Source organism: Coregonus lavaretus (genome assembly GCF_964263955.1).
Source record: "Coregonus lavaretus genome assembly, chromosome: 6".
In the NCBI taxonomy this organism is placed as follows: Eukaryota; Metazoa; Chordata; class Actinopteri; order Salmoniformes; family Salmonidae; genus Coregonus; species Coregonus lavaretus.
In genome coordinates, this window is record NC_139993.1 from 43,429,836 (window position 1) to 43,443,920 (window position 14,085).

The window sequence follows — 14,085 nt, forward strand, 5'->3', positions numbered from 1 at the left end:
CCTGTTGTTTACGAAGCATGTGACAAATACGATTCGATTTGATTAGCCAGCAAGAATCCTCTAAAAAGAGTGAATACTCACAAAGAGACTGGCCCAGATGGCATCCCTGGCTGCGTCCTCAGAGTGTGTGCTGACCAGCTGGCGGGTGTCTTCTCAGACATCTTCAGCCTTTCCCAGGCTGTAGTTCCCACCTGCTTCAAGGAGACCAGCATCGTCCCAGTGCCCAAAAAAATCAAGGTGACATGCCCAAATGACTATCGCTCTGTCGCACTCACCCCGGGCATCATGAAGTGCTTCGAGAGACTGGTCATGGCATACATCAATGCCAGCATGCCAGGCACACTGGATCCACTCCAATTTTCTCCCGCCCCAACAGATCCACGGAAGATGCCCTTTCCATCACTATTAACATGGCTGTAACACATCTCGACAAGAGTAACACCTATGTGAGAATGCTGTTCATTGACTAAAGTTCAGCATTCAACGCTATTATTCCCTCCAAGCTCGACACCAAGCTCAGAGCCCTGGGTCTGGACACCACTTTCTGCAACTGGATCCTGGACTTCCTGACGGACAGACCACAGGCTGTGAGAATTGGCAACAACACCTCCTACACACTGTCTCTTAACACAGGGGCCCCCCAGGGGTGTATCCTCGAGCCCCCTGCTGTACTCCCTGTTCACCCATGACTGCGTGGCTTTGCACGACACCACAGTTCTAGGCCTGATAACCAACAGTGACAAGTCAGCCTATAGGGAGGAGGTAAGTGAACTGGCATTGTTGTGCCAGGACAACAATCTCTCCCTCAACATCAGTAAAGCAAATGAGTTTATTGTTAACTTCAGGAAGCAGAGGAGGGAACATGCCCCGATCCACATCAAGTGGACTGCAGTAGAGAAAGTCGGCAGTTTTATGTTCCTCGGTGTCCAATTCACCAAGGAATTGACATGGACCAACAACACCACCACTCTTGTCAAGTGGCCTGGTAAGGGAATTTCTCAGTCGACGACCGCAAGGCCCTCCAGCAGGTGGTGAAGATGGCCCAGTACATCACTGGAACCGTGCTAGCGCCCACCCATTCAGGACATTTATTAAACTTAAACGACTAAAAACAGATATAAGGTATGTAGAAAAGATAATGGAGCAATATCTTTTTTAATAAGATCACCCCCCCCCCCCCCCCTCTTTCTGACACATTTAAATGCAGTCCTTTTCTCTGCTTTGATCACTCCTGGAGCTCTGATGTGTTCCGCCCATTTCTTTAGCAGGGACTGCTAGGACATCATTCTGCCTTCATCACAGTGAATGGCCAGTAAGTGGGTTTTTTAAAGTGTGTACTTGTTTGGCATGTGGCTAATGAGCCTGTGTGTTTCCTGTGTGCTGGGCTTTCCACTCTAGAGACACACAGGTACTGAGGCAAGGGCCAAGGCTAAGTCATTTTCCCTGTCATCTGCTACATTTTCACTTGTGTCCTCATATTTTCAAGAAGGCTAATGAACACATGAACAGGTGTGCTGGATACATCTTTAAATTGTCAATATGCTCATTGACAACATTTGTCTGAATATTGGGCAATTTACTTATTTCATCACATTCTAATGTTGTCACTTGCAATGATTCTGAGCCTATTAATTGACATTAAGGGCCCTGGCATTGTTGAGGCATCTTTCATTACTGTTTGGTTTATCGTGGAGGTTGTTGGCAGTATTGATCCTGGAGTAGTCCTTGCTTTAGTGAACACCATTGGAGAGATGGTTATGTGAGTTTGACCTACACACTATTCAACCTCCTCTACAGCTTGTTAATACTCTATCATGTCTGACCACTGTGTCAATACTGAAGTATGTTGCTGCTGTGGTAGGTCTTTCTTTATGTTTTACAAACATGTTCTGGTCTTTGTATGTTATCACTTAAATACATGGAGGGTCAGAATAGGACAACTGTCCACATATACTTTTTTAAAGAACACTTTTAGAGTGAGCACGTTATTTCCTGTTGTATTCATGCAATTTTCAAGAGGCAACAGATATCAACATACTAGGCTCATCCATACTGAGAATGCGTCATCTAATGCGCAATTGCACACGTGGGTCTCGAAAGACGATTATCTTCTTAAATACTGTGTAGCGAATTCTACTAGATGAAAAGCCAAAATGAGTATGACATCCTGGCATTTGATGCATCCTACATTTTCGAAATTTCACATTGAAGGGTACAGCAAAATGTGTGTAAGCTTCTACTAGAGGCTGTACATGCCACAATCATATACTAACAATGACCTGTATTAATTGGGTAATTATTAACTATGATCTTTAATAATCAACTAATAACCAAGCTGATGATGTCTTAATATTTTGTCCCAACTTATTACTGTAGGGTTCAGCCTAGAAAATGAGGGAAGGGTGAACCTAAGAAAGGAGAAGTGTAATTAGAGACATGAGGGGTGGGGGGGAAAGACAGATGGCCAGTAAAACGACTGGCGTTATTTTCCCACTGAGATAAAATACCACTCACACATTCCTTCACTTGCTTCCCAAGATTATTATTTGAATGCTCCTTTGTGAAATGTATCTCTTTCAGACATTCCCAGACACCTGCAATCTTGTTTTCGCCTCTGTTCAATGTCATTCATGTTTTTGCAGCACACACATGTACTTGTTCTGTATTAACCAATCAAGTATCAATCTGGTAAGTCAGCTGAGGTGGGAGCTCTTAGGGTCTCCCTTGTTTTAAAGTTAATAAAAAGGTGTGATAGCTTACTGATTTGAGAATAATACGTTTCCGTATGCTGAAGTATGCTGTACTAATGAATAAAGGCTTGCCATCCTAAAGAAGAAAACCCAATGCACAATGCTACCCAGACTATTTACATGCGCCCCCCCCCCATTAACTCAGTACCCCCTGTATATAGCCTCGTTATTGTTATTTTATTGTGTTACTTTTTATTTTATTTTATTTAGTAAATATTGTATTTATTTATAATCTGCCATTTAGCAGACGCTTTTATCCAAAGCGACTTACAGTCATTTGGACATACATTTTTACGTATGGGTGGTCCCGGGGATCGAACCCACTACCCTGGCGTTACAAGCGCCATGCTCTACCAATTGAGCTACAGAGGACCACTGATGAACTGCATTGCTGGTTAAGGGTATGTAAGTAAGCATTTCACGGTAAGGTCTACACCTGTTAATTCGGCGCATGTGATAAATACAATTTGATTTGATTTGCCTTGTGTAGTACAGTATTGTACAGTTTGATACTACATGGTATGGAATCTGGTTTACAGTCATGCAGCGCATATTATTATTTCACACTGTGCCTTGCAGTAGTAGTGACAGAGGGGTGAATGTAGCACCATTGGTATCAATAAATCTACACGTCCACACCAGGAAGACCAGCCACTGTCAACAGCCACTTGGTATTGATTTCACATCTAATGAAGTAGAGATGCAGGCGGGCCTCACCAATAACCAACCAAACTATCCAAGCGTTTTACAGATGAGGCATGGCTACACATACTGAGCTCCTGGTGTAGTTATTATATAGAAGTCCTAGAGCCCATTCAAAGAAGAAATCATCACGTCATGTCTAAGTTCATTCAATTTTTTCGCCACATAACTGTGCATTTCATATGATTTTTGTACTGTGGAGATATGTAATGCAATATGTAATCCATTCATTTATTCTGCACAACCATGTACCACAATATCTCATGCCTTGGAAGTGCAAATGAGAAATCCATACACCAGCTTACCCAATACAGCTGTAGGCCTACTGGATACAGTACATGTTGGCATAAATCAGATCTGCAATATTATGCGTGATCGTCAATGTCTCCCAGGGCTAGTCCTGACAGCAGCTAGCCGACAGTATATCAGGTATGGATGTGTCAGTGTGTTTGGTCTGCTTGTCTGCCTTGGGAAGTCATCCTGTTTTAAAGTAGAAATGTACTCCGTGATCTCAACTCCATTCCCTCAGTCTCGTGGTTGGATCAATTCAGCCACTCTGCTCATGCTCGTGATATTGATGGAGATCAGAGGGTGTGATGCACAAATGACATCCTCACAGGATTCAAAAGAGAATGGATTGACTGCCAGATGCAAGGGCCATGTGGGGTTTGTTGGAGGCACAGGGCGGCAGGTAGCTTAGTGGTTAAGAGCGTTGTAATCCCCGAGCCGACTAGGTGAAAAATCTGTCGATGTGCCCTTGAGCAAGGCACTTAACCCTAATTGCTCCTGTAAGTCGCTCTGGATAAGAGTGTCTGCTAAATGATTTTTAAAAAAGAAAAAAATATGTACAGGTTGCTCATCGGTTACAGAAGGTCTCCTGAAATGCAGAGCAAAATATGGATACGGATTGAAAAATACAGAACATCTAAGTAATGTTAGTATGATGTTTAATGAATGTTGTTTCAATATTGGGCAAAGCACAAAATAATTGGCTTGCAGCTAGTTACATGATCTACTGAACGTTCTTTATCCTCTTTAAAACCCTGTGTTGACGAAACGCTAAGAATGAGGATGTACCAATATGACTGCCTTTCTTATCTCATTTGAGTCATTTAGCAGACACTCTTATCCAGACCGACTTACAGGAGCAATTAGGGTTAAGTGCATTACTCAACGGCACATGGACAGATTTTTCACCTAGTCGGCTTGGGGATTCGAGCTAATGACCTTTCGGTTACTGGTCCAATGCGCTTAACCGCTAGGCTACCTCCCGCCCCAATCTCTTCTTTTATCTTAACTTTCTCTTTCTGTGCACAAGACTTTCTGTCTAAATATTTTATACTATTCACTCCTTAAAACCAGAGTACCTTTCCCCAGAAAACGTTGCTAAAAAAAAAAGCCAAAGGAAGACTAAATGGCTTCTCTCACAGCTGAAAGATTAGTGCAACACGCATCCCGTAACCGTTGCATGCGGTGCACGTCTCAACATGGCAGGAAGAGACATACTGTATATATTTTTCACCTGGACCATTAATCATTCCTATTGGTGAGATTGCTTCTAGACCAGTGTGAGAGCCAAAACACCAATGAGATAATAAACGATTGCTATAGGAGGGAAGAGAGAAGACTGGCTCCCACCATACGTTTCCTTTACTGCAGACTGGCTTGGGGAGTGCCACAGTCACCAGGGGCATGCTGCCTGCCCTCCAGGACACTTACAGCACTCTGTGTTAAAGGAAGGCCAAGAAGATCATCAAGGACCTCAGCCACCTGAGTCACGGTCTGTTCACTCTGCTACCATCTAGCAGATAGAGACAGTACAGGTGCATCAAAGCCGGGACCGAAAGACTGAAAAATAGCTTCTATCTCCAGGCCATCAGACTGATGAACAGCCATCACGCCATCCCCTGTAGAAAGTGAGAGTAGTAAGTAGTACTTCAGTAGTAAGTAAGAGACAAAGATAGACTCACCAACACAAAGCTCATACACACGCAGACTCCGTACAGACATATACACACACACATGCATACGGCCATACTCACACGCAAATAGACACACACACAAACACACACAGCAATGCTGGGAAACATCTACATTAATGTGGATGCTACCGTAATTATGGATAGTCCTGAATTAATCGTGAATAATGATGAGTGAGAAAGTTACAGACCCACAAATATCATACCCCCCAAAAATGCTAACCTCCCCTGTTATTGTAATGGTGAGAGGTTAGCATGTCTTGGGGGTATGATATTTGTACGTCTGTAACTTTCTCACTCATCATTATTTATTTGCAATAAAAGTGTCTCCAAAATAATCTGAAACACAACCAAAACAAACAGCAAATGCATCCAACAAGTTTGTAGAGTCACAAGCTTGATGTAATCATTACATACTAGGAATATGGGACAAAATCCTAACCTTTTTACTACTTTAATACACATGTAAGTGAATTTGTCCCAATACTTTTGGTTCCCTAAAATGGGGGGACTATGTTCAAAAAGTGCTCTAATTTCTAAACGGTTCACCTGGTATGGATGAAAATACTCTAAAATTAAAGCTGACAGTCTGCGCTGATAGTAATTTTAACAGTTCAAATCCAAAGTGGTGGAGTACAGAGCCAAAACAATAAAACATGTGTCACTGTCCCAATACTTTTGTAGCTCACTGTATTTAGAGACATTAAAAAACGGGACCGTTTCTTTTATACAGTTTTTCACACTGTGTATTCATATACAGTATTCTTCATATAGCTCATTCTAATATACAGTGAGGGAAAAAAGTATTTGATCCCCTGCTGATTTTGTACGTTTGCCCACTGACAAAGAAATGATCAGTCTATAATTTTAATGGTAGGTTTATTTGAACAGTGAGAGACAGAATAACAACAACAAAATCCAGAAAAACGCATGTCAAAAATGGTATAAATTGATTTGCATTTTAATGGGGGAAATAAGTATTTGACCCCTCTGCAAAACTTAGTACTTGGTGGCAAAACCCTTGTTGGCAATCACAGAGGTCAGACGTTTCTTGTAGTTGGCCATCAGGTTTGCACACATCTCAGGAGGGATTTTGTCCCACTCCTCTTTGCAGATCTTCTCCAAGGCTGGCTAGGCCACTCCAGGACCTTAATGTGCTTCTTCTTGAGCTACTCCTTTGTTGCCTTGGCCGTGTGTTTTGGGTCATTGTCATGCTGGAATACCCATCCACGATCCATTTTCAATGCCCTGGCTGAGGGAAGGAGGTTCTCACCCAAGATTTGACGGTACATGGCCCCGTCCATCGTCCCTTTGATGCGGTGCAGGAGACTAAAAAGATTTGGCATGGGTCCTCAGATCCTCAAAAAATTCTACAGCTGCACCATCGAGAGCATCCTGACTGGTTGCATCACCGCCTGGTATGGCAACTGCTTGGCCTCTGACCGCAAGGCACTACAGAGGGTAGTGCGTACGGCCCAGTACATCACTGGGGCAAAGCTCCCTGCCATTCAGGACCTCTATACCAGGCGGTGTCAGAGGAAGGCCCTCAAAATTGTCAAAGACTCCAGCCACCCTAGTCATAGACTGTTCTCTCTGCTACCGCACGGCAAGCGGTACCGGAGTGCCAAGTCTAGGTCCAAAAGACTTCTCAACAGCTTCTACCCCCAAGCCATAAGACTCCTGAACAGCTAATCATGGCTACCCGGACTATTTGCACTGCCCCCCCACCCCATCCTTTTTACGCTGCTGCTACTCTGTTAAGTATTTATGCATAGTCACTTTAACTCTACCCACATGTACATATTACCTCAACTACCTCAACTAGCCGGTGCCCCCGCACATTGACTCTGCAACGGTACCCCCCTGTATATATAGCCTCCCTACTGTCACTTTATTTTACTTCTGCTCTTTTTTCTCAACACTTTTTTTGTTGTTGTTTTATTCTTACTTTTTTTGTTTAAAATAAATGCACTGTTGGTTAAGGGCTGTAAGTAAGCATTTCACTGTAATGTCTGCACCTGTTGTATTCGGCGCATGTGACCAATACAATTTGATTTGATTTGATTTGAAGTTGTCCTGTCCCCTTAGCAGAAAAACACCCCCAAAGCATAATGTTTCCACCTCCATGTTTGACAGTGGGGATGGTGTTCTTGGGGTCATAGGCAGCATTCCTCCTCCTCCAAACACGGCGAGTTGAGTTGATGCCAAAGAGCTCCATTTTGGTCCACAACACTTTCACCCAGTTCTCCTCTGAATCATTCAGATGTTCATTGGCAAACTTCAGACGGGCATGTATATGTGCTTTCTTGAGCAGGGGGACCATGCGGGCGCAGCAGGATTTCAGTCCTTCACGGCATAGTGTGTTACCAATTGTTTTCTTGGTGACTATGGTCCCAGCTGCCTTGAGATCATTGACAAGATCTTCCCGTGTATTTCTGGGCTGATTCCTCACCGTTCTCATGATCATTGCAACTTCACGAGGTGAGATCTTGCATGGACCCCCAGGCCGAGGGAGATTGACAGTTCTTTTGTGTTTCTTCCATTTGCGAATAATCGAACCAACTGTTGTCACCTTCACACCAAGCTGCTTGCCGATGGTCTTGTAGCGCATTCTAGCCTTGTGTAGGTCTACAATCTTGTCCCTGACATCCTTGGAGAGCTCTTTGGTCTTGGCCATGGTGGAGAGTTTGGAATCTGATTGATTTATTGCTTCTGTGGACAGGTGTCTTTTATACAGGTAACAAGCTGAGATTAGGAGCACTCCCTTTAAGAGTGTGCTCCTAATCTCAGCTCGTTACCTGTATAAAAGACACCTGGGAGCCAGGAATCTTTCTGATTGAGAGGGGGTCAAATACTTATTTCCCTCATTAAAATGCAAATCAATTTATAACGTTTTTGACATGCGTTTTTCTTGATTTTTGTTGTTGTTATTCTGTCTCTCACTGTTCAAATAAACCTACCATTAAAATTATAGACTGATCATTTCTTTGTCAGCGGGCAAACGTACAAAATCAGCAGGGGATCAAATACTTTTTTCCCTCACTGTATCTACTACTGTACATTGCATTTTTGTTACACTGTTTATACACACCAAATATTTATATGCTGGATTCTAATTTATATACTGGATTCTTGACATAGCTAATATATCTACTGCTGTACATATCATTCTAAGTATATCTTTTTGGTTTATGTACACACAGATTGTATTTGGATTACTGATACAGTGTTATTTGGGTTGTTAACTGGCATTCGTGATTTCTTGTTTTTTAGTTTTTTACTAGTATTTGTGAACTTCTTTGACATTTTTACTGCATTCTTAGACCTAGTAACACAAGCAATTCGCTGCACCCTCTATAACATCTGCTAACCTGTGTATGTGTACCAATAAACTTGATTTGATTTTATATTTGATTTTATTGTGAGTCAGCCATGGCCTCAGAGAGCCAGAAATCAAATTATCATATTTAATGATAGATAATTAATCTTGTTCTCAAGTGCCCATAAGTCACTCTTCCTGACCAAATAGGATATGTCAGTGTTAAGGGCCCAAATAGACTAAAATCACAATTTGTTAATATTCACATTCAGATGTTGTAATTAGCAAGACTAATCACTTCACACTGCAAGTAACCTTGAACTCTGTCCTGCTGTGAACGATTTCCATTGAGAGACCAACTCATTATCTAGCATTGTGACCGCCAATGAGTCAACTCTTCAGAGATAATGCAGAGGGAGCCCTTTTAATTCCATTCAGATAACTGTTCAAATAATTATCTTTTGTTTGAGAGAAAAAACGTTTATCTGGAAAACACCATCAGCAGGAATAGTGTGGAGTTGAAGAGGCCAGTTTGCTACATTGTTATCCGAGTATGACTGTTGCTATCACCCCAGCCGAGCGCCGGCAGTGGAAAATGTAACCCTGCAAAATAAATGTGTTCCTAAAGCAGGATTAGGTTCACAGTTTGCCTGTTTTAATGAGGCTGAATCAATGGAGCATTTCGCCCATCTAAATCCCCATTGGTTTGCAGAAACCATTACTTCCAACTTAAAATCCACCAGCCTATTAGCGGGTAGCCTGCAAGCCTCAATCAGAGGTGGAGGGCTTTGATACGAGTGGAGAGAGAGAGAGAGGTCTTCTGCTGCCCTCACTGTCCTTCTCTCCTCTCCTTCACTCTCCATTTGGAGCCTCAGGTGCCTGCCTGCCACACTCTCCTCTCCTGCTTTAAAGCTAATTTCCTGCAATTATACACATTTTACCATTGGGTGGAGAGAAGATATGGCCATTTTAAAGCTAATTCCCTATCAGTTCTACACATTTTGGCATGGGGCTGAGAGAAAATGTGCAGTTTTAAAGCTAATTTCCTAGAAATCTAGACATTTTGCCATGTGGCTGAGACATTTATCCATGGCTTATGCCATGTTCTTATGCTATTGGAGTGACTCAAACATTATAACAAAACCAATGAGGCCCATGCCATGACAAAAATACTCCTGAATGTATAATTCTTTGAATTTTAGATTCTCCTAGACTGTCTAGCTTTTATTTTGGTGATTGGTAGTTCTCAAAGATTATCTTATTAAAAAAATATATGAGTCTATTATCTTTTCTAAATACTTTAAATATGGTATTAGTCTTTTAAGTTTACACCCCTAAAAAAATCCCACCCCAATGTTTTTTTTCAAGAATAAATCAATACTAATTATATTTGTTTTACTGCTTTGACTAAGGTGGCCCGAAAAAAAACACTTAGGTGACACGCCCAAGACTTTTCCAACAGACTGACCTTGTTAGTGTAGGGGGAGGTTTATGAGTGTGAAGCTCATACAGCCAGAACAGATCCTAAGCCAGTGACCAGGGATGTAGCTCAGTTGATAGAGCATGGCGTTTGCAACGCCAGGGTTGTGGGTTCGCTTCCCACGGGGTGCCAGTATAAAAAAAATAAAAAATAAAAATATGTATTCACTAACTGTAAGTCGCTCTGGATAAGAGCGTCTGCTAAATGACTAAAAATGTATAAAAAAAATGTGTTCCTGTGTTATTCATTGCAGTGGGGATCTACAGGGAGGAGCGGCCCAACCTGACGTCTCTGCTGGTCCAGCCCATCTCTGCCTCCCTAGCCAAAAGGCTGCTCAACATCCAGTCTGTGGGACTGGGGAGTCCCTGTACCCCTCTGGCCATGCCTGCTGCTTCAGGTACAGTACTCCCTCTGTCTCAACCCACTCTACAAAGCATGTACTGCAGGTACCTCCTACTCTAGCCCATTTCCCCCTGGACAAACAGTGCTGTGAGGGGATGCCCCTAATGTTCCTAGTTGCATATCCTCAGAGAAACAGTCAAGAGTCCCTGTCTGGATGGACAGGAGGAGGATAAATGTTTCTGGTGCAGCAGGAGTCTTCTCCCGGCCTCTACATTAATCTTCTAAATATGATATAATGAGCCATTGAGCTCAGGAAGGAGACACAGCCAAGCTATTAGAAAACATTGGCCGGCCCTTCAGTCCAATTGCAGGAGTAGCTAGGTATGTGGCGAGTAAATGATGCTCCTTGATATACGTTCTGTGGAGGGATATCTGCAAAGTGGGTCGTTATGGCCCTGTGAATTACAACGACCCTCAACGTGGTCTCATGGTTATACTCGTCTTAACAATATATATATTCCAAGACCATTACAATTGTCAATCAGCCTCACTCATGCTATACGCCTGGGATTTATCTGAATCCAAGAGTGGATGACTAGCGGAGCACATTAAAGTGCCCAGGCACCTCAGAGGTCACATTTAACAAGGAATCTGGTTAGCACCGCCATTATTGAGGACTGTGGCTAAATCCATAAAAATGTCAAATTAGAAAAAATATTGGTAAGTGTATAATTGGATTTAAATGTGAGGGGCTTCAGTGAAAGGTCATGGTTCATATTGAGATGATGTTTTTAATCTGAAAATATATATAAAATGTATATAGTGTCTAATTTCCATTCAACGTGGTGACCTCTTATCTCCTATAATGTACAGTACCTCTAATTGTCTCACCTATGATCCTTTTACTGTCACTCATCAAACGTCAACACGAGCCCTTGATTGGACGGCTCTTTGTCACTTCAGACGTTAGTAGGCAATTAGACCTGTAACTGTTTACCTGGAATATCTCCCTAGTACAGCAGGCTGTAAACGCCCTGCCAGGTTTACACACATTAACAAGAGGAGTTGAATAGAGAATCAACCATTCTCTTTGCAGTGCCATCATGCTCTTCACCAGTCAGTTGAGGTAAAATGAGGTACATGTTTAGAGGAGTAAAATGGAATGGTGCTTTATAACCCCGTCACAGCAACACCAGACCCTCTCCAGGAGGAGAAAGCAGTTGCATTAACACTTTTTTAAATGGGGGGTATTAGGCTCTAATTCCTGCTATTGACTGAAAATCCCCTCTTATCTTTGCATCATCACCCAGGAGACCTAGCTAGCAAGTTCTGCAGTGCAGTTGTCTCTGGTTGATAGACAGTAGAGGATTTTGGCTCCAACGACAAAATGAAGGAAAACTGGCTTAAAGTCAAATCCCTTGCCAAATTCATAATAAAGAAGGTAAACACTCATGCTATCGGGGTGATTATGAGGCACATCTGATGTTGTCTTGGATGGCTCTACATTCTGCTCTTTTGAATCACCTCCAAAGGCAGAAAGGCATCTGCCAAGGATTTCAGCAGACAGTCAGAAGTGAATGTATGTGTCTGTGTGTGTCTGTGTCTGTGTGTCTGTGTGTTGGAGTATGTGCATGGATGGGTTTTGCTATACATGGCAATTTTGTCAACTCACCGTTGATATCCAATATATTACAACAGTAAATGTGGCAAATGATGGTGTGCATCATCTCTGAGAGGACCCCTGTCCTGCTGTTGACAGAAAGGCATAGAGGAGTCGAAGGGGTTAAGAGGAGAGGTTTCTTTAGATGTCTGCCTGGCTGGGTGAGGCTGTCTGCACCAGTCACTTCCCATTTTTCTATGTGTCCAAACCCCCCTGATTACTAACTGGAACAGCACCCTCCACGGCAGGCAGGCATCCCCCTGTCACGCTGCAGACACGGACCCACCGACCCAACGAGCCGCACCGCCACACACTGACAATCAATGGGGACAAAAATACCAGTGGCCACAACATGGTTGCTATCGATCCCTCACCGAGAGAGGGGTCCCAGATGTGCACCTTTTCAGGGCCGCTTACAAGCCTCCCAAGCATGACCTCCTAATGCCAAGCCCTGAAACGGACCACAGCAATGTTCCATTAGTTTGATCAAACAGGGGAGCACTGGTAATCTGTTCTCCATCGATTGGGCTAAAGCACTGACCACTCCAGAGATTTCAAATCATTTGTTTCCATCTGTCTGCCTCCTCTTTTTTAATTCCCATTCAATTAAGGCTCACTGTATTGCTTGACCATTCTCTAATTGCATGCAGCTCTGCTCCATGGAAACAAGACATAAACTGCGAGGCCATGAGAGGTTTAATGGTTCTACCTACCTGTGTCCAGTTGACGTCATGCCTCTCTCAGCGCTCTCCAGCCGCTCCGGAGTGGATAATGCATTGTTCACACCATTGAAGGGAGCAGCACACCACTCAATGCATTTGAAAGGGACTTATTCATTATTGTGTGTATTTTTTCCCACTGTAGACAGGACTGGCAGGGCGATTTCATCTCTCTTTTATTCACCATAAAGAATTTGATACCAAAAGGAGAAGCCCAGACAAATTGTGATTTCAGTGAATTACCACTCCCAGCCGCATACACCCGGCTCTCCCAGGCCCCAAACGAATGCCATAAGTGTAACAAATTTTCAGAGCAATTACAGCTCCGCTGCAAAAACCTATTTGAAATAACTTTATAGAAACACTCTGGGGCCTTTAATTACAAAGCTATTGATTGCTAGGTGGAGGTAGGCCAGTCCATATTGGTTTCCCTCCTCTACTGATTAAGCTCTGTGAAGAAAAGAACAAAGCGACATCTACATTTTGATTTGCTGGTAAATACATTTAAAAACCTTCAGTTGTGATTGATATATGAAGTATATTTGCCATAAAACACTTTGTATATTGACTCTTTTTGCACTAACTCTTGATTCATCACATATGCTGCTGTTACTATTTATTATATATCCTGTTGCCTAGTCGCTTTACCCCTACCTAAATGCACCTATCTACCTGAATTACCTCGTACCCCTGCTAATCGACTCGGTACTGGTACCCCGTGTATATAGCCAAGTTTATTCCTTGTGTTATAATTTGTCTATTTTTCTATTATAAAAAAAAATGTCTCTCTGTATTGTTGGGAAGGGCCCGTAAGTAAGCATTTCACTTTTAGTCTACACCTGTTGTTTACGAAGCATGTGACAAATACAATTTGATTTGATTACATGCATTTTGTATAGTATTGTATTGTACGGTACTGTAGTATCTGTTGATGGTTCACGAATTTGAACCTGCTAGCTATAGAGAATGATAATGAGCTGCAACACTTAGGTACTTGATCAATACTGTAAGCTAGAGGTTCATAAACCGTCTGTGAAACTACCCAATTTCAACCTTAACTTTGATTCAGTCAGACAATTGACTAGATTGAAATGTAAATAAAACCATATAAACATGATTTCAAGTTAAGGTAAC

At 42.5% G+C, this 14,085-nt stretch overlaps 1 protein-coding gene across 1 annotated transcript in view; it reads left to right on the forward strand.

The window, feature by feature from the left end:
• naaladl2 (N-acetylated alpha-linked acidic dipeptidase like 2) overlaps positions 1-14,085 on the forward strand; it is a gene marked incomplete at its 3' end in the record, with an annotated part of 270,856 nt that overhangs the window by 163,879 nt on the left and 92,892 nt on the right. The window contains exon 6 of the mRNA XM_084163867.1: positions 10,484-10,627. Coding sequence (XP_084019993.1) covers positions 10,484-10,627 — 144 coding nt within the window. The remainder of the gene's footprint in view (positions 1-10,483; positions 10,628-14,085) is intronic.